Below are 22,329 nucleotides of genomic sequence, written 5' to 3'. Positions count from 1 at the left end.
ACAGCGGTTGGCATTTGATGAACTCTGGTAGACCAGAGGCCCTACTTAGAGAGAGAGCCACAGTAGTTCAGAGAAGATGAGAGGAGGTGGGGGAGATTGGTGAGTAAAAACATCCCGATTCACTGAACTGAGTTCCAAGTTGCTCTGTGAACACAATTATAGCAGATGGTTAAAGTATATTGAATGAGAAAACCATAAAATATTGATTCTATACAACTGCACAAGGAAGGAAAACATCCCATCTGACAGGTTGCAGAAATATGAAGTTTGCAATCAAAATAAGAGCAGTACACATTTGATACCCATGTTAAGATTGAACAAAACGTACCATATCTAGAGAGCCATTTACAGTTGAAGTCGGAAGTTTACATACACTTAGGTAGGAGTCAAAAACTCGTTTTTCAACCACTCCACAAATATCTTAATAACAAACTATTGTTTTGGCAAGTCGTTTAGGACATCCACTTTGTGCATGACAAGTAATTTTTACAATTGTTTACAGACAGATTATTTCTCTTAAAATTCACTGTATCACAATTCCAGTGGGTCAGAAGTTTACATACACTAAGTTGACTGTGCCTTTAAACAGCTTGGAAAATTCCAGAAACTGATGTCATGGCTTTAGAAGCTTCTGATAGGGTAATTGACATAATACACTGATCAAAAAAATAAAGGGAACACTTAAACAACACAATGTAACTCCAAGTCAATCACATTTCTGTGAAATCAAACTGTCCACTTAGGAAGCAACACTGATTGACAATACATTTCACATGCTGTTGTGCAAATGGAATAGACAAAAGGTGGAAATTATAGGCAATTAGCAAGACACCCCCAATAAAGGAGTGATTCTGCAGGTGGTGACCACAGACCACTTCTCAGTTCCTATGCTTCCTGGCTGATGTTTTGGTCACTTTTGAATGCTGGCGGTGCTCTCAATCTAGTGGTAGCATGAGACGAGTCTACAACCCACACAAGTGGCTCAGGTAGTGCAGCTCATCCAGGATGGCACATCAATGCGAACTGTGGCAAGAAGGTTTGCTGTGTCTAAAAAAAATAAAAAATAAAAAAAATAATAATAAAATAAATAAAAGCTACTTCATATTACTTTTCTCAAAATGTTAGCTAGCTAAGTTAGCAATTTAATGAATACAACTCCCATCTCCCGTCGACATCAGGATATGATTTGAGAGCACTAGTTAGCTCTAAAAGTGCTTATTATAACTTTGAATCCATACTGACAGTGAATCCAGAGCCATTGAGTATCTCTGAATTCAGTACAAACAATTTGATGAACCAATTGTAATGACAGTCCACCACAACATTCCCAATAGTTTCCTGATTAGTTTAATTTCATTGTGTATTAGAAACACAGTTTGAGATCACTGAGGGATTTTGCAAGTGGTTGAATGGGGAATTGGGCTTCCCGGGAAAATGTTGTCCGAGGTTGCAACAGTAATCAAGGGGGGCAGGGCTTAGCGAAGGGTCAATTGCTAGAATTGTTCTCCAGCTACATACAGTGCATTCAGAAAGTATTCAGATCCCTTGACTTTTCACACATTGTCACGTTACAGTCTTATTCTAAAATTTTATAAATTGTTTTTTCCCTCATCAATCTACACACAATACCCCCTAATGACAAAGAAAAACTTTTGAAATGTTTTCAAATGTATAAAAAATAAAATATCACATTTACGTAAGTATTCAGACCCTTTACTCAGTACTTTGAAGCACCTTTGGCAGCGATTACAGCCTCGAGTCTTCTTGGGTATGACACTACAAGCTTGGCACACCTGTATTTCCTCAAATTCTGTCAGGTTGGATAAGCAGTGTCGCTGCACAGCTATTTTCAGGTCTCTCCAGAGATGTTCGATTGTGTTCAAGTCCGGGCTCTGGCTGGGCCACTCAAGGAAACTCAGAGACTTGTCCCGAAAGCCACTCCTGCGATGTCTTGGCTGTGTGCTTAGGGTCAATGTCCTGTTGGAAGGTGAATCTTCGCCCCAATCTGAGGTCCTGAGCGCTCTGGATCAGGTTTTCATCAAGGATCTCTGTACTTTGCGCCATTCATCTTTCCCTCGATCCTGACTAGTCTCCCAGTCAACTGCCGCTGAAAAACATCCCCACAGCATGATACTGCCACCACCATGCTTCACAGTAGGGATGGTGCCAGATTTCCTCCAGACGTGACGCTTGGCGTTCAGGCCAGAGTTCAATCTTGGTTTCATCAAGATCAGAGTCCTTCAGGTGCCTTTTGGCAAGCTCCAAGGGGGCTGTCATGTGCCTTTTATTGAGTGGCTTCCGTCTGCCCCCTCTACCATAAAGTACTGATTGGTGGAGTGCTGCAGCGATAGTTGTCCTTCTGGAAGGTTCTCCCATCTCCACAGAGGAGCTCTGGAGCTCTGTCAGAGTGACCATCGCGTTCTTGGTCACCTTCCTGACCAAGGCCCTTCTCCCCCGATTGCTCAGTTTGGCCGGGCGGCCAGCTCTGGGAAGAGTCTTGATGGTTCTGAACTTCTTCCATTTAAGAATGATGGAGGCCACTGTTCTTGGGGACCTTCAATGCTGCAGATGTTTTGGTACCTTTCCCCAGATCTTTGCCTCGACACAATCCTGTCTCGGAGCTATAGGGACAATTCCTTCGACCTCATGGCTTGGTTTTTGCTCTGACATGCACTGTCAACTGTGGGACCTTATAGACAGGTGTGTGTGCCTTTTCAAATCATGGCCAATCAATTGAATTTGCCACAGGTGCTCCAATCAACTTGTAGAAACATCTCAAGGATGATCAATGGAAACAGGATGCACCTGAGCTCAATTTGAATACTTAGGAAAATAAGGTATCTGTTTTCTATTTGTAATAAATTTGCTAACATTTCTAAAAACCTGTTTTCACTTTTCCATTATGGGGTATTGGGTGTAGATTGATTAGGAAAATGTTGTATATAATCAATTTAAAGCATAAGGCTGTAACATAACAAAATGTGGAAAAAGTCAATGGTCTGAATAGTTTCCAAATCCACTGTACAGTATGTCATAAACTACTCACTACTGGTGTTGGCTTAGCTATTGATTTCATTAATCAGAAACAGCAGCCCAGTTTGCATTATAGCCAATGACCTTTCTGAAAACAAAAACACCTAATTATGGCATGCCAAGGAAATGACAGTAACTGATGGTGTTTTATATCCTATTATTTACACCACTATTGCCTTAATAATAACAATGAAGAAGTTGATTGGAATAATAAGAATAGAAGGTAGTCTGGTGAAGAACCTGTGCTTGTTGTCTACAAGCCTCTTTGATAGTATTTATACCTTCACGAGAACAATATCTAGCAGCCAAGTAAAAAAACAATGATGTCCCCCAAATCTGTCTGTAATGGAATTAGTAAACAAGGAACCTCTCATATCAAAATAGCAGCCTCAACCCCCCCCCCCCCAAAAATGACATGAAACAACTCAACACATGACATATTTCCTCCCCTTTTCCCCTTTGTTTCTTTCAGCAGCCAAGGAGATTAGAAGTCAAAACACATTGACTTGAGGGAGAAAGAATTTGAAACTAAGCAGAGGGCAAGCTTTTTCTTTTCTCAATTCCTCCAACTCTCAGTCATCGGTGAGTGTGAGCCGCCTGTCAATCCTCGCTCTGATGCGGTTCTCTTTGGGGTTTTGGCGTTCTGGGGGAAACGGTGATTGAGCATGTCTGTCTCACAGGGGAATGGGACAGGGTGGCGATGGGGTTAGTGTCAGACGGTGGGATCAGTTGGTGCTTGATGTCTTCCTCGCACTGTGATGGACAGATGGGTGGCTCCCGTCCCCCCCATGAGCCTCCCCCACCCCTCTAGATGACTTGAACCAACCCTGCCTGTCACACGGCTCCCCCTGAAGGACCCCCTCAGCCATTTCGGCCCCCCTCCAGGCGCTGTCTGTCAAATCAGGTTTGGGATAAGACTGCAGAGCTCCGTGTGCAAACATTTGAGGAGGGCAAGCTAGAGAGATTGAAACCAGACTTTTTCTCTTTGCTCTATGTCACAAAACCATGGAGCAGCTGTACAGTGTCTGGCTTCTTTAAGAGTGTCCTGTTCTATACCCGACGTCAGACCGTCATGTCCCAGGCCCCAACCTCCTGCTTTATGACTTTGACCTCGTCTGTCTACGACTGACAGCTCACTGGGGCTGGAGAGAGCAACGAGTACACACACACCATAATGTCATCCCAGCACAGTTTGAAGCAACCCTGAGTATAAATGATTCCTAAATCATACCTCTGTGCATGGGCAAGTATAAGTATGTGTGTGAGAGAGATTGTCTGCACTTCAGCTGTGAAAAGCTCTGTGGAAACATAAAGGAATTGTATTCTTGTGAATACCATAGTATGTGGTATTACCATAGTATGTCTAAACCTCACACCATCCTCCTACACAGACCATCACAACAGAAGCAAGCTCTCGCTCAGTTTACTATGTTATCACAGGGAGCAGAGGCTGTAGATTCCCAGGTTGCCAGTCCCTCTCTACTTTGACGGTGAGGGGGAAGAGGGGGGCTGGTTTCACAGAGACACCCATGACAAACATCCTGCACAGGGGGAGTATGTCTATCCTCCGCTAAGTTATCCACATGTCCCCTCTGCTTTCACAGATAGCTCACTGTGGAAATACTGATGTAAAGAGTTTGGCTGGGTGGGTTTCAGAGGGCATGCAGCTTATTTCTGCTTGCAGACTGTTGTGCTAATGATGTGACATATAGCAAGACATGTGTAGCAGATCATGTAAATCCAGGTTTGGAATTGATCGAATTTTGCCCGTAAGCCCTTGAAATGGTATAACACCAAGTGCAAGTGCCTTCACTTCAAGAAGACCAGCATTACTGGCCTAACCAATAATATAGCCTTATTCTGTGTATTTATGTACAGTCATGGCCAAAAGTTTGGAGAATGACACAAATATTAATTTTCAAAGTCTGCTGCCTCAGTTTGTATGATGGCAATTTGCATATACCCCAGAATGTTATGGAGAGTGATCAGATGAATTGCAATTAATTGCAAAGTTCCTCTTTGCAATGCAAATGAACTGAATCCCAAAAAACATTTCCACTGTATTTCAGCCCTGCCACAAAAGGACCAGCTGACAAGTCAGTGATTCTCTCGTTAACACAGGTGTGAGTGTTGACGAGGACAAGGCTGGAGATCACTCTGTCATGCTGATTGAGTTCGAATAACAGACTGGAAGCTTCAAAAGGAGGGTGGTGCTTGGAATCATTGTTCTTCCTCTGCCAACCATGGTTACCTGCAAGGAAACACGTGCCGTCATCATTGCCTTGCACAAAAAGGACTTCACAGGCAAGGATATTGCTGCCAGTAAGATTGCACCTAAATCAACCATTTATCAGATCATCAAGAACTTCAAGGAGAGCGGTTCAATTGTTGTGAAGAAGGCTTCAGGGCGCCCAAGAAAGTCCAGCAAGTGCAAGGACCGTCTCCTAAAGTTGATTCAGCTGTGGGATCGGGGCACCACCAGTACAGAGCTTGCTCGGGAATGGCAGCAGGCTGTGTGAGTGCATCTGCACGCACAGTGAGGCGAAGACTTTGGGAGGATGGCCTGGTGTCAAGAAGGGCAGCAAAGAAGCCACTTCTCTCCAGGAAAAACATCACAGACTGCTGAGGACTGGGGTAAAGTCAATTTCTCTGATGAATCCCCTTTCTGATTGTTTGGGGCATCCGGAAAAAAGCTTGTCCGGAGAAGACGAGGTGAGCACTACCATCAGTCCCGTGTCATGCCAATAGTAAAGCATCCTGAGACCATTCATGTGTGGGGTTGCTTCTCAGCCAAGGGAGTGGGCTCACTCACAATTGTGCCTAAAAACACATCCATGAATTAAGAATGGTACCAACACATCCTCAGAGAACAACTTCTCCCAACCATCCATGAACAGTTTAGTGACGAACAATGCCTTTTCCAGCATGATGGAGCATCGTGCCATAAGGCAAAAGTGACAACTAAGTGGCTCGGGGAACAAAACATAGATATTTTGGGTCCATGGACAGGAAACCCCCCAGACCTTAATCCCGTTGAGAACTTGTGGTCAATCCTCAAGAGGCGGGTGGACAAACAAAAACCCACAAATTCTGACAAACTCCAAGCATTGATTATGCAATAATGGGCTGCCATCAGTCAGGATGTGGCCCAGAAGTTAATTGACAGCATGCCAGGGTAGATTGCAGAGGTCTTGAAAAAGAAGGGTCAACACTGCAAATATTGACTCTTTGCATCAACTTCATGTAATTGTCAATAAAAGCCTTTGACACTTATGAAATGCTTCTAATTATACTTCAGTATTCCATAGTAACATCTGAAAAAAAATATCTGAAGACACTGAAGCAGGAAACTTTGTGAAAATTTATATTTGTGTCATTCCCAAAACTTTTAGCCACGACTGTACAGTACCTGAGACTTGAGATGTGAGCTTCCAATAGTGACGTTCACCATGAGTGTGGCATCGAGTATCTCGTTGAACCCTACCTCGTGTGACCCCTCATCGCTCTTACCTGTGTCTGCATCATGGCCCTCTCCACCCGCCGAGAGCTGCCCTTCTCCAGCTTGGTCCTTAGACACAGTGCTGTCACCTCCACCGCCCAGAACTTGGGCTGAGACAATATGCACTGCAGGGAGAGGGAAGAAAGACCAGTAAGGACATGGAGATTCAAGACACTTTCATTTCATCATGGACTTTTAGGAACCTCAATCTCAGATTAAAGGGATAGTCCGGTCTCTCAGATAGTGATGGCACACACATAGGAATACATGAAAAAGTTGGCATAATACCGTACAGAAATATGTAGCTGTGTTTGACATCTTCAACATTCTTCCTGGAATTTTAAAATTAGCCTTTTACATAGTTTGTTTCTCAAAAACAGTAATCTACTGTAATCTCTGACCAAAGCATAAGAACCAGTAAATTAGGACGCTCTTATAACATCACTAGGACTTCCCATGGGAATAAAGGCAGGTACAGGAAACCCAGCAGATTAGAGCAGGTAAACCTGATTAGGCCCTCTCACTCCAACCAGAGTGGTATACTACAAAGCAAGCTAGATACTACTCAGAGTTTTATAAAGCTAGCCAGCTACAGTTAGCTTCACATTCCAGGTCAGGCTTCATCCGTACTACGACGGTGGATATTACTTGTCCGCCTGCCGCTAACTCTAGCAGGCTTGTAAATGTGCCAAACTCTATTGACACAATGCTGAAACAGCAATCCACGGGCAAGTCAGTGCAACATTTCTATTTGTGCCTAAATCAAAAAGAATGAACGGTTATCTTGCAAATTCTGCAGGCTATGGTGTGAAATTGAATTTTAGAAGTGCCGTCTTTTTTAATTGTATTACTTTTCAATGCCGTCTTCGGTGTGCTTATCAATGCACGAGCACCTTTTCCCCACGCCTATTGCACCTTCTATCTGTGGAACAGCTTGTTGCGCTGTGGCCATAGACATAGAACCCATCGAAGGGTTTTGGAAACTCTTACCCTGGCAATTTGACTGTTAAACTCATGGTTACACTAGCAATGGCTGACAGTCTTGACTGAATGGGAACTGCCATTCAGGTTCAAATTTCTAAATACAATCGCGTGAAAAACGTACATTTTGGAAAGCAAATGCAGTCATTACCAAATGTGTCATATGATATGCATTTTTTTTTTTATATATATAATTTTACTACAAAAAAAAAGATTAATAAAATATTTCATCAGTTGTCTTGCTCAAATAAAGTATAACAACCTCCTCAACTCATGGCTTAGACACTTCATTCAGGATAAATGGAGTTAGCACCGAGTTATTATTTCTGAAGGATTCGTTGCCATAGAAATTGACCTGGCTAAAAGGTGAGTCACTTTCGTATGACCGGTTATCCTGAGTTGACCAAAGTTACCTCACTAACTCGTCAAACCCGGTACATAGTATACCCCTCTGGTCCACGGGAGGGGAGGGGAGGGGGTCTGTTTGGTGTGAGCAAGGACGGAGGTTTGGTGCGAGGTGAGCCCCACTTCCTGTCTGGGTCAGGAAGCACATTACTCACTGTGGAGTCAGTGGCGACCCCTTCCTACTACAGCGGCAGTACATCTTGTCTCACAGGACTGAGGTTGTCTGTCTACCAAAGGACAGACCAGGGAGGCAGTGGGTGAGCGGGCATTTCAACATTACTTGACCTTTCACATTATACCGGTATGTTACTAAATAAAGTTTTGGATTGGGCTGTAACAACATCTACAGGAAATCTGTATTGAACGGTATCTGAATAGCTAACTGTGTAATAACTTTGAATACAAGTCAACATCTACTGTACATTGTAAATAGACCCAAATGCCACAAAGACAAGAAAAAATATATATATTGTTTGACCTAAAAACAGATGGACTTGGTTCCATACTGCACTGTGTAGGAGACGCATGCAGTAGGAATGTGTCACCGCCAGTGGCGAGCAAGAGGTGGTATTTAAATTTAGAGAGCAGGTCCCGGTGATGTTTTCCCAGCCAATGTTCCCCTCTACCCAGTAGAGGAGGGATGGGAAGGGAGCTGGCAGACAGTTTGGGTGCATCCCATACAGTACATTGAAGCCCACTGGAACCTCAGAGGGTAGTGTTTGCACATGTCCCTCAGGGAAGGGGCCCTCTTCTTAGGGACCAGTGAGGCAGGAAGTGAGAACACCATCTTCTCAGAGCGCTATAAATGTAGTTTGGTTTATAGGGAAGTCGTGTATGTGAAATATCGAATACTAATCGCTGGTAACAAATCCTCATATGGGGAACAAATTGACTAATTCAATAAAAAACAAAAAAACATGTTTTGGCATTGATTTCTGCTTCCTGGGGAGTTTTGACATGTCTATATTATAGAGTCCTGTCCTCCCTCTCCTAGCTGGGACCTTTGTGAGACTCAAGACAAAGAGTTTAGGAAGGATGCCAAGAGGAGCACAAGTTAGAGATGAAAAGATAATAAGAGAAAGCTGGTAAGGGTTTGTTGCTTTTCCAATAAATTCCTATGTCTTTGCTTGGCAATTTCAAGGGTAACTATTTTGAGAACATTCAAAATTCAGTGCTCAACTCTACAAAAAAAATATAAACGCAACACGTAAAGATGTGAAATAAAAGATCCCAGAAATGTTTCATATGCACAAAAAGCTTATTTCGCTCAAATTTGGTGCACAAATTTGTTTAAATCCCTGTTAGTGAGCATTCTCCTTTGCCAAAATAATCCATCCATCTGACAGGTGTGGCATATCAAGAAGCTGATTAAACAGCATGATCATTACACAGGTGCACCTTGTGCTGGGGACAATAAAATGCACAGTTTTGTCACACAACACAATGCAACAGATGTCTCAAGTTTTAAAGGAGCGTGCAATTGGCATTCTGATTGCAGGAATGTCCACCAGACCTCTTGCAGGAGAATTCAATGTTAATTTCTCTACCGTAAGCCACCTCCTACGTTGTTTTAGAAAATTTGGCAGTTCGTCCAACCGGCCTCATAGACCATGTGTATGGCATCGTGTGGGCGAGCGGCTTGTTGTGGTCTACATTTTGAACAGAATGCCCCATGGTGGGGTTATGGTATGGGCAGGCATAAGCTACAGACAACAAACACAAATGCATTTTATTAATGGGAATTTGAATGGACACAGATACTGTGACGAGATCCTGCAAGGATCTGTACAAAATTCCTGGAAGCTGAAAATGTCCCAGTTCTTCCATGGCCTGCATACTCAGACATGTCAGCCATTGAGCATGTTTGGGATGCTCTGGATCAATGTGTACGACAGCGTGTTCCAGTCCGCGCAAATAGCCAGCAACTTCGCACAGCCATTGAAGAGGAGTGGGACATCATTCCACAGGCCACAATCAACTCTATGCGAAGGAGATGTCGCGCTGCATGAGGCAAATGTTGGTGAAATCAGATACTGACTGGTTTACTGATCCACGCCCCGGTCTTTTTTTAAGGTATCTGTGACTACCGGATGCATATCTGTTTTCCCAGTCATGAGATATCCAAAGATTAGCACCTAATGAATTTATTTCAATTTACTGACTTCCTTACATGAACTGTAACTGAGTAAAAATCTTTGAAATTGTTGCATGTTGCGTTTATATTTTTGTTCAGTATAATAATAACCCATTAGGGAAGGAGCAGATCAGTAAAGTTCCACACAGGAACATTGTGTGACATATTTAGCCGCAAAGCAAATTGATATTTTGTCTCTCACAAGCTCACTTCCTCTGAGCAGAGTCAACATGTGTTTTCCCCTGGCTATACAGTGTCTGGCCTCTGCGCCATGTCAGAACATGAGACCTGATCGAAATCAGCCAAATTAGAAGCAAACTATTGCTGAGGCCTGGGATAGAAAAACAAGGCAAGATACCCCACCTTCCACTAGACATATCACCAGAGCCCATGGGTTGAACAGTACAGCAGTATGATGTATGGAAAGAAGGTAAGAAATACAATAATAGCACCATCAGTATGGTGGTGTACAGACAGGGGTATAGTGAATGCCTTAACGACGATAGCTAGAACAGAACCCCCATGGGAAGCCTCTCCTCTCTTTTCCCCCTCAACTTCCGTGCCAAGTTGCGAGACGATTATCACAAAGTGACTTCCTCCTACGGGGCCAGAGAAACAACAATTTAAGATGTAGTCACCCTCCTCCCACATCGTTCCCGCCTCCACTCACATCGTATCCATGTCACTATGGCAACACTTCCAGTTCAACCACTTCCCGAAACCCTTCCCAGAAGCCCTCAGTGGGCGGCAGAGGACAGATTGGAGATCGGCATTTGGCCGATCACAGCAAACCCGATCCTACCCCAGGTCCCAGCCATGATTTCACTGTAGACAGTCTTTACTGAGTTACGTCATGTAACAAGTCAGGCTGCCACATCTATGTAGATATAAGAAAAACACTGTCTGGGTTGTTTGACCAACTTATCTAACAATCCTATTTCCAGCCCTGGCCCCTACATGATAATTCCCACGGGTTTGCTGTAGGGCTGGGTGATATCTAATTAATTTGAATAATTCTAATGTATGTTTTTGCGTGATATTCCAAATGCTTGTATCGCAGAATCGAGGTTCTGTATTTTTATGAGTGTTTATGTCCGCTTGTTCTCATATCTATTTGAGCTATTCTCGTTAGCTCCTGCTGTGCACCTTCCCATTTACACCAGCGATCTGAATATAATGACGAAATGCTCATATCTCCACCCTAACATGCTGACCACAGCGCTCGCGTTACATGCACAATCGTACACATACATGTTATTTAATCATTTCATCCAAACTGCTCGCGTGCGGCAACGAATGTCCGCGTTCTATTTTTGACGCGCTGCAAGTCCCACCTCTCCCATCTACTCATTGGTTTGTAGGAGCATATACCCACGTGGGTGATTAAAAGATGAACTGAAGTCCACACTCCTGTCCAGTTGGTGGTGGTAACCAACCTTAAAGTTGGTTGCCAACCACCATATGAAGTCCAAAGAAGAAGACTGAAGGAGAAATTACTGGAAACAAACTCGGTTTACCCTTATGTGTGGATTAATTGTCAGAGTAGAGGACCTTGTGCATTTCAGGTAAAATAACTCAATGTTTAAATCCCATGACAAATTAGCTAGCAACAGCAAGCTAGCTAAATTGCCATGAAATGTTTCGGCCTGTCCCCAAATAAATATAATTGATTCAGAGTTCATTTTGATATTTCAACCTGTGTGTCCTGATCACGTCTGGTGTGGTTCGCCAAATGCTGACTAGACTGCGAAATGGAGGACGCCCGGTCTAGTCAGCATGTAACAATGGGAGTGGTTATCCCAGAGGCGGGAAGGCAGGTGACAAGGTTTAAAATAAGCTCATAGAAACACATTGAGCTTATTTTTGGACAGATTTTGGTGAAAGTGAAACCTCTCACTTTTGCCTCTTTCTCCCAAGCCCCTCCCCCTACCACTCACAACAGATGAGAGATCACTTCTTCCTCTCTGACAAACTGTTTCAACTCGCTATTTGCATTTGAGGTTTGGTCCAACAGAATCAGACACCGAAACAGATGGAGACATTTTAGTATAATAGAGAAGTTAACTTTTCAAACCTTGTTAATGTTTCAACTCAAATTTCGAGCAGAGCAGACACTACTAAAACGGATGTACCAATAAACATTAATTCTGGAAAATGAATGCTCAGTTTGTCACGCATTACGGTACCATATATTGCTAGCAGCATTTTGGTCAAATAAAGATTGTTATACTAGCCGTTTAGTCTTTTTATAAATGTGCATTAAGCATAAAACTATTATATAAGGAATTGGCAACTCGTTCTCATTCTGAGAAATAAGGTATGCCTCTTTATTTAAACATCTGAACAAAGTGGACAGGCTAGCATTCTGTTCAAACAGTTGGAAACGGAGAACAGTTTGTATTCATAATAATTTAACTTTTTCGCCTTTTTAGCTGAATTCAGAGCTTGTGAAATTATACCTAGATAAACTTGAAATATAAATATTAGCTGGCTACTCACTAGCACGTAGGCTTCTGCGTGAGAGATTGTTTATAAGACCCGTGTTAAATTAATATAATGCCTGCTGCATTATTAGTGAATGTGCATTATGCATGGCTCTGGTTACATGTGTTACAAAAAATTGCATTTTTATAGACAGACCTGAAAGCCATTTCAGTGAATGCAAAAAAATTGATAAAAAAGGAGCAGGTACAACTATGTTGATTATGGTTGTGGAAGACATATTCAGCCTAGGTAACATTTCACAAACTGAGTTCATTAGACTATTGGTGACTGTTTTAAATGCAGTGGATTTTACCTTTAAATTGTACAACAAACCTTACAGAAAACGTTCATAAAAATCTAGATAAATATTGTGAATTGCCGATATGTTAGAAAAAAACTCGAGATATGAGTTTTTGGCCATGTCGCCCAGGCTTAGTTTGCTGACATCAGGAAAACACTTTTGACACTGACCTGAGGGTGTGTGTGGCTCTAAAGAACAGTTGCCCCCCCAAAAATATCTGGCAAACTCAAAAGGAAGCACTACCATTGCAGAATCACTAATATGGAATGGGATCATGACAAAAACATCATAAATATTATACACAACACCCTTAAAACCAAGACAGGAAATGGATACGACTGGCCCTTTTTAAAGCTTTTAACAATGTCAAAGCTGCCATAGAGATTAAGATCACAGACATGCAGGGTTGTATTCTTTGGTACAGTACAAGCTGCAATATTACAAAGTCCAAGTATGTAAGTTTAATACATTGCCAAACAATAATCAAATAACGCAATAATACACTGCTCAAAAAAATAAAGGGAACACTTAAACAACACAATGTAACGCCAAGTCAATCACACTTCTGTGAAATCAAACTGTCCACTTAGGAAGCAACACTGATTGACAATAAATTTCACATGCTGTTGTGCAAATGGAATAGACAAAAGGTGGAAATTATAGGCAATTAGCAAGACGCCCCCAATAAAGGAGTGATTCTGCAGGTGGTGACCACAGACCACTTCTCAGTTCCTATGCTTCCTGGCTGATGTTTTGGTCACTTTTGAATGCTGGCGGTGCTTTCACTCTAGTGGTAGCATGAGACGGAGTCTACAACCCACACAAGTGGCTCAGGTAGTGCAGCTCATCCAGGATGGCACATCAATGCGAGCTGTGGCAAGAAGGTTTGCTGTGTCTGTCAGCGTAGCGTCCAGAGCATAGAGGCGCTACCAGGAGACAGGCCAGTACATCAGGAGACGTGGAGGAGGCCGTAGGAGGGCAACAACCCAGCAGCAGGACTGCTACCTCCGCCTTTGTGCAAGGAGGAGCACTGCCAGAGCCCTGCAAAATGACCTCCAGCAGACCTCATGACCTTAGGTCTCGGTATTAGTCTTAAAGGGGCAGTGCAGTAAAAATTTCAAAATGAACTTTCACCTTTCCTTTTGTTCAAGCCAAGATCAGATATACAAGGTAAGCTTAAATCGCCATTGAAAAGTTGTCTCATCTCAGATAAGGCTTTATAGCCACCATGCAGTATTTTTGATGTCGTCACTGTGTCTAATACATCACTGTGTAATTCATGAAAATAAAAATATATATTTTTGATCATTTATTTCCCAGAGCCTGCTTTTGTTATTAAAATGCTCAGTCTGATCGTGTAGGCGTGTTGATACAAATGTAAATCTATTTACATAGCCCTGATTGGCAGATAGGAGAGCTCTTACACTAAAAGAGCATTATCAGAATTTTCACAATTTCAGTGTTATTTCGACCGTAGTGTGAAAAAAAACAAGCAAATCACATTTTTTACTGCGCTGTCCCTTTAAGACTAATACCGAGACCTAAGGTCATGAGGTCTCCAGTACGGAGGTGACCTGCATTGACACGGCTATGTGACTGGGATCATGGCGCTAGCCTGGTGAAATGTGGCCACTATGAAGCCTTAATCCACCTTCCCATATTTGCGCGATCTCTATCATCTAAGCTCATCAGTCAGCAGTACAGTAATATGGAGGGGGGAGAGAGAGAGAGGTCAGCCAATATGCCTCACCAACACTGCTTCACTAGTGTAATAAAGCCTCAATGACCTTATCACACAGCCACACATGATCAAACAACTAATTTTTTCAACCAAGATGACATCTTGGTGACAGTATCTGAAACACCTGTGAAACTACAAAGTGTTTATAAAACTGATTAACTGCCTGAAATGCTAATAATGCTATGCCTATAAAAATGTTTTACCTGGGTCATTTGTAGAGAATAGACTATTCTGAATAGTATGTTTGTTGAGCAATGGGCCAGTATTTGATTTATATCATAAAGTTGCAGCAAAAAACAAATATGCAGGAATAAAGCACCATGAACTAGGTTGTGTACAAGGTGAACAACAGTAAGCCCGATCCAAAATGCATTTGTAAATGGCAAACAAGTCACAATGGCATTCAAATGGGACATTAGCACAACAGAGAATAGTCATCGTTATGCAGTCCTTCCGCTAGAAGATAGTAACCATAAATCATTGGATAATTAAAAGCAAATGATGAGGATGCAGAATGTTTTATTAAACCCATCACAAACAAGCAATGGGCTTTGGAGTGTCTTCTCAACATGGGCTATGAATCGCATGTCAGTATTGTCCAGGAATAGCCTGAAAAAACATGAATATCAATCTTCATTAACATTCTAGAAAATCATCACAAACAAATGCGAAATAGTACATCAACTGACCAAAAGATACAGGTGTGTAGGTGTGTGTGTGTGTGTGTATTGGTCCTGAGTTAAAGAGTAATGGCAAACGGATTTATAGGGTAAGGCAGTGCAGTTTCAAATGAAGATCCATCCGTATTATTGGCTGAGCTTGCTTGGACAACCGCCTCACACTACATCACCTGTCTGCGAACTCCAAAAGATGACAATCATGGTGGAGCAGCTGGCCAGAGACCCAGGCCCATTGGGGAGTATGCAGAGGAACCCAAAACATTAAACCGAGGGGACTTGCTCAGCAGCCTGCGTCGCGTTATTACCTTAATTAAAGCCTTTTCAAAAGGCGTGCTAATGCCGCAGCTGGATGCATGGTACTGATTTGCCTCCCAGCAGCAGTAAGGTAGGTGACGCAAACAGACCCTGGTTTATAGGTGTGTGACAGTAATGCAGTCTAGGGGAAGAAGACAGTCGTTTTGAGAAATGGTTGAAAAGATCTTGGACCATTTTAAATGGCCTCCAATAGCAAACAGAGAGCAATGACACTATAAAAACAACATGTAAGGGTAGATGGTAGGCCCTCCTACTTGCCACGGATGGATCGAGCTGTCTGGCATTGGTGAGCGATGCAGGAAGCAGAAGATCCAGTGCATGGTTTATGTTTTCAGGCTCCTGGAGTAGGTGCAGGTATTTACAAAATGTCAAACTCATCCAACAAGATGCTGGACAAGGCTCAAAGTAAAGTAATGCAAATGATAGACTAGACATGTGAAATATAAAGACTGAAGATCAGCCTGACTAGCCCCTAGGGCTCAGAACCCTTACTAACTCCTGCAGAGACAGTCGGCAGTTTTGAACACGCATGATGCTCTACACCAGAGCATTTATACCCTCCAGTCACTGGCAGAGACCAGGTAAAAGGAAACACTTAATAGAAAGCACTTTATAAACTTAGCAAAGTGAACTATTCTACAATAAGGGAGTTTAGATGCATTCACTCAACCTATACGATGCAGACATACACATATAGAATACCGTAAAAGATCTGGACTAGAGCAGAAACTCTTTGCCCCAAATTAGTAATGAGTGTCCCTTCTTAAATGAGCAGACCATGGTCACCGGTGCACCTGGCGGAAATGCCCCTCAACATGCTGCAAGACAGATCTCAAACATTTTTAAGTACTGCTTTCGACTGGCAAAGAGCACTGCTTTAGACTAGCAGCATAACTTTATCTGATTTACTTCTCATGTCTGCTGTAATTTGTATTCAATGTTTAGAAAATATTTAGAATAGATCAAACAGGTGACACGCTCAACCAAAATGAATATTTGGCAAGGTGACCGAGCCATTATATTACCGTCTACACTGTGGAAATGGACGAGCATTCAGAGTTAGCTTACTCACAACTAATTTGTTAAGGATTTAGTAAGATTAAAAAAAGGTTACACAAAGTAGTAATCCAGATAGCTACATCTCCAAAAATATAGATAGCTCCAAGTCTCCAACTACAGCCCATTCATGTTCACCTTCAAAGCCCGTCCAACTTGGTGAACTTGACCCGCTGTGAGTATAGACAAACATCAAAGGCAAAGTTCAGTTCTTGGCTATTGACTGGGAATTCCAAATGTTCCCCTAAAATCATCTACTTGTGTTGGCCCTGAAGACTTATGAAATAATAGTCTAGCATTAATGCCAACTCTTTTGACACTCAGAAGTCTAGGGAACAGCCAGACATGAGCATGGGAAATGTCTCAATCCTATCCCTGACGCTGTTCAGCAGTCTCAAACATACTGTAAACAAGATGCTTTCTAATCTAGAATGAAAATAATCATGATGGATGGCATGTATAGATAGCTCTTTCACTGGACCTCAAAGCACTTCACATTGTAAGGGAGGAGAACTCACCTCTTCCATCAGCAATGAGGAGCACCCATCCATCTTGGTGATGCACGGCACTTTTGGGTAATTTAGGGCCAGCATGCTCACCCCAAGTCAGCCATGTGAAATGAGCACTCTCTTAATGGTCAGACATACAGTAGAACAGTTGTCCTAACACAGAGCAGCGGGCATATGTCAGAGCTACCCTGAATTAATCAAATCCGACATTAACTCATAGCCATCGCGTCTATCAGCAAATTTCACTAGCAGCAGCAGAGCAACAACCCATGCATTCCGCAAAGCGTAGCAGTCTCTCCGGCTCTCTCTTTTCTTACATTACAACTTTAATAATCCTTTATATAAATCGGAAAATAAAATAAAGCCGCAATACATCAGTGACTTCATGAGAACATTGGGAAAGGACTGCTGTTGCTCTGTATTTTTTTTTTTAAAGGAAAAAAACAATTGACCATACAAGTAGGGATGAACAGCAAGATTTACCGCCAAAACCCACTCCCTTATCGCGGGAAAAATAACAGCGAGAAACTGGTAAATTACAATACATTTCTTTGAACAGCATGGTGTGAAATGGAACTGTTGAATTATGAGATGTTTAAAATCTGGTTTCTCCACAGCCTTCTCTCTGCATGATCAATCAACGCTTGGGGTGGGGACAGACAGCGCATCTATGGAGAGCAGTCCACAATGCATGTACCATGTTAACTTTTTCTTGTGACAGGTACGCATACTTTTGGTGCAGCATAGACTACGCTACAGTAGGCTAATATAAGGAGTGAATGTGCATCTAATTTAAACATCGCCATCTGGCTTACAGGGGTCACTTTACTTTAATTGTAAAGAAAAAAATATACAGTACCAATCAAAAGATGACACCTGCTCATTCAAGTTTCTTTGTATTTTTACTAATTTCTACATTGTAGAATAATAGTGAAGACATCAACACTAATGAAATAACACATGGAATCATGTAGTAACCAAAAATGTTAAATACATTTATTTTAGCTTTAAGTTTCATCAAAACGGCACTCTCTCAAACAGCTTCATGAAGAATGCTTTTACAACAGTCTTGAAGGAGTTCCCACATATGAAGAGCACTAGTTAGCTGCTTTTCCTTCACCCTGCGGACCAACTCATCCCAAACCATCTCAATTTGGTTGAGGCCAGGTCATCTGATGCAGCACCCTTTCACTCTCCGTTATGGTCACATAGCCCTTACACAGCCTGGAGGTGTGTTTTGGGTCATTGTCCTGTTGAAAAACAAATGAGTCCCACGAAGCACAAACCAGATGGGATGGCGTATCGCTGCAGAATGCTGTGGTAGACATGCTGGTTAAGAATGCCTTGAAATCTAAATAAATAACCGACAGTGTCACCAGCAAAGCACCCACACCATCACACCTCCTCCATGCTTCACGGTGGGAACCACACGGGGAGATCATCCGTTCACCTATTCTGCGTCTCACAAAGACACAGCGGTTGGAACCTAATATCACAAATTTGGACTCATCAGAACAAAAAGGACAGATTTCCACCAGTCTAATGTTCATTGTTTGTGTTTCTTGGCCCAAGCAAGTACATTCTTATTGGTGTCCTTTAGTAGTGGTTTCTTTGTAGCAATTTGACCATGAAGGCCTGAATCACACAGTCTCCTCTGGACAGTTGATGTTGAGATGTCTGTTACTTGAATTCTGTGAAGCATTTATTTGGGCTGCAATCTGAGGTGCAGTTAACTAATGAATTTATCCTCTATAGCAGAGGTAACTTTGCAACTTCCTTTCCTGTGGCAGTCCTCATGAGAGCCAGTTTCATCATAGTGCTTGATGGTTTTTGAGACTGCACTTGAAGAAACATTCAAAGTTCTTGAAATGTTCCAGATTGATTGACCTTCACGTATTAAAAGTAATGATGGACTGTCGTTTCTCTTTGCTTATTTGAACTGTTCTTGCCAGAATATTGACTTGGTCTTTTTACAAAGAGGGCTATCTTCTGTATACCACCCATACCGTGTCACAACACAACTGATTGGCTCAAACGCATTAAGGAAAGAAAATCCACAAATTAACTTTTGACAAGGCACACCTGTTAATTGAAATGCATTCCAGGTGATTACCTCATGAAGCTGGTTGAGAGAATGCCAAGAGTGTGCAAAGCTGTCATCAAGGCAAAGGGTGGCTACTTTGAAGAACCTAAAATATTTAGATTTATTTAACACTTTTTGATTTCTACATGATTCCATGTGTGGTATTTCATAGTTTTGATGTCTTCACTAATTATTCTACAATGTAGAAAATAGTAAAAACTTTGACTGGAACTGTATATATTTGCAGCTGCAGAGTTTAAAAAACAGCTATCCCTCATATCATTGCTTTAAATCAGTGCATACTTGAGGACACTGTCGCTCTCACTCCATCAATTCTATTCAAACTGGATCCAAAATAGATAATTCTGTTCAATATATATATATACATACATACACACACACAGTGGGGTGAACAAGTATTTGATACACTGCCGATTTTGCAGGATTTCCTACTTACAAAGCATGTAGAGGTCTGTAATTTTTATCATAGGTACACATCAACTGTGAGAGACGGAATCTAAAACAAAAATCCAGAAAATCACATTGTATGGTTTTTAAGTAATTCATTTGCATTTTATTGCATGACATAAGTATTTGATCACCTACCAACCAGTAAGAATTCCGGCTCTCACAGACCTGTTAGTTTTTCTTTAAGAAGCCCTCCTGTTCTCCACTCATTACCTGTATTAACTGCACCTGTTTGAACTCGTTACATGTATAAAAGACACCTGTCCACACACTCAATCAAACAGACTCCAACCTCTCCACAGTGGCCAAGACCAGAGAGCTGTGTAAGGACATCAGGGATACAAATTGCAGACCTGCACAAGGCTGGGATGGGCTACAGGACAATAGGCAAGCAGCTTGGTGATAAGGCAACAACTGTTGGTGAAATTATTAGAAAATGGAATAAGTTCAAGATGACGGTCAATCACCCTCGGTCTGGGGCTCCATGCAAGATCTCACCTCGTGGGGCATCAATGATCATGAGGAAGGTGAGGGATCAGCCCAGAACTACACGGCAGGACCTGGTCAATGACCTGAAGAGAGCTGGGACCACAGTCTCAAAGAAAACCATTAGTAACACACTACGCCGTCATGGATTAAAATCCTGCAGCGCACGCAAGGTCCTCCTGCTCAAGCCAGCACATGTCAGGCCCGTCTGAAGTTTGCCAATGACCATCTGGATGATCCAGAGGAGGAATGGGAGAAGGTCATGTGGTCTGATGAAACAAAAACAGAGCTTTTTGGTCTAAACTCCACTCGCCGTGTTTAGAGGAAGAAGAAGGATGAGTACAACCCCAAGAACACCATCCCAACCGTGAAGCATGGAGATGGAAACATCATTCTTTGGGGATGCTTCCCTGCAAAGGGGACAGGACGACTGCACCGTATTGAGGGGAGGATGGATGGGGCAATGTATCGCGAGCCTCCTGGGGCTTAATACCCAAGACAAAAAAGCTACATCTATGGGCTTGTTTCCTGTCGTGCGTAATGTGCGGTAGCTTATATTTTTTACCTTTATTTAGGCTATGTATTGGATGACGGCACTATCATTTCGGCTTCTCTAGGCTTAGGCTCATAAAATGTCTAATGTACAGCTCATCAGGCTCAGGTAGCATCAGACTTGAATTTTCATGCCGATCAAATCCAGACATTTTTAGAATGACACTTTCGGGTTACCTGGGAGAAAAGTGATTTATTCTCAGGGGTGGAACATTTGTAAAATATTCAGCCCTACCCTAAATAAGTAAATAACACCAGATCATTTCAGGAGGGGGCAGGTAATCTTACTATTCTGCAAACTGTAAAAAGGTTCTGGAAAGAGGTGGTTCTATGAGTAAAAATATAAAAGATGTGTGTAAATAACAGATCATCTCTATTAAAGTCTATGATTATACCCTGGCATGACAATCTAATCCGGACAGTCTTGAACCCAACTACAAAAACTGCTTAAATCCCGTCGATCCTATTTTGTGACGCTTGACCTAACAAACATTTGGCCCAAACCTCAGCTTAAAGGCCTGCAATCTTGGAATCTCCACAATCACAAGACACTGGCTAGCAACAATGTCAGGCTAAAATTGCAGGTCTCTGATTTGTCTAAACATTTGGTGGTCCCATGAATGTGCCAGAAAACTGTGCCTAGAAGTGACAGCAGCAATAAAAGCTTTTCATTTTTGATTTATGTTCAATGAGTTTACAGAAAAGGGTGTGTTGAGTGGGGCACTTGTAGGGCAGGTTTAATGGAGGACAAATCAGAGAGGTGGAGATGGCCTCAGTGCTATGCTGACTGGAGGACGTATCTGTCTCAGTCTGGAAGTTTGGGGTTGGGCAGCAGCCTACCGCCACACAATTGGAGTTTCTAATTCGGAGAGACAAGGCAGCCGTCGCACTCCAATTGCCTCACAACCCTCACGACGCCCTGGCTCAAACCGAGGGGGACATGCTTTGTTCTGCTTAAGTTATTTGCCGGCGATGAGGGAGGAGGAATAATTTGAGGTGCTGGGTATGGTGATAAGAACCAATGCGACATGCAAGAAGAGGAAATGTAACCTCCCGGATACATCTTGTGGCCATATCAAAGTGTTCAGATATGACAAAAGTGTCAGAGGAAAAACAGTTGACTACCGAGTTACATCTTAACTGTATTTAATGCATATCGAGACTGAGTAGCCCAATGCAAATTCTTGATAAAAACAGTACCAAAGTTTGAGAAATTTAATGTGCAAATATACTTGCTTCATAGACCAACAACTTAATCTGCTAATAAACTTTGAAAACCACTTAAAACTATAAAATACATTTCAGAATATACATGAAAAGCCAGCTCTGGTTAAGACATCAGCCTGGAGCGGACGGGGGAGATTTACGGTGGAACAGCCACCAACTCCAAGGCAATAAATTAACCTCTGTGGCCGTTCTTGGTTTCTCTATGACTGACTTGGGCTTTCCAAATAGATTTCCGAGATTTTCCCCCAGAGTGAAGCCTAAGCCGGCCCTTGAAATTGCAGACATTTCTTCGGCTCATTCCTGGATCGTGAGCCAGAGCAAAGACATCAGTGGTCCGTGACAGAGGTGAGCGTCTGACTTGCGTGTCCAGACTAG

The 22,329-nt window shown here is 42.3% G+C and overlaps 1 protein-coding gene across 1 annotated transcript in view; it reads right to left on the bottom strand.

The window, feature by feature from the left end:
• The window catches only part of ttc27 (tetratricopeptide repeat domain 27), a 122,131-nt gene that overhangs the window by 35,832 nt on the left and 63,970 nt on the right, over window positions 1–22,329 (bottom strand). Inside the window, exon 10 of the mRNA XM_055902268.1 lies at window positions 6,544–6,657. Within this exon, the coding sequence (XP_055758243.1) occupies window positions 6,544–6,657 (114 nt within the window). The remainder of the gene's footprint in view (window positions 1–6,543; window positions 6,658–22,329) is intronic.

Source organism: Salvelinus fontinalis, chromosome 37 (assembly GCF_029448725.1).
Source record: "Salvelinus fontinalis isolate EN_2023a chromosome 37, ASM2944872v1, whole genome shotgun sequence".
Classification (NCBI taxonomy): domain Eukaryota; kingdom Metazoa; phylum Chordata; class Actinopteri; order Salmoniformes; family Salmonidae; genus Salvelinus; species Salvelinus fontinalis.
Note: the sequence above shows the minus strand (reverse complement) of the source record. Positions and strands in the feature narration are given on the sequence as shown.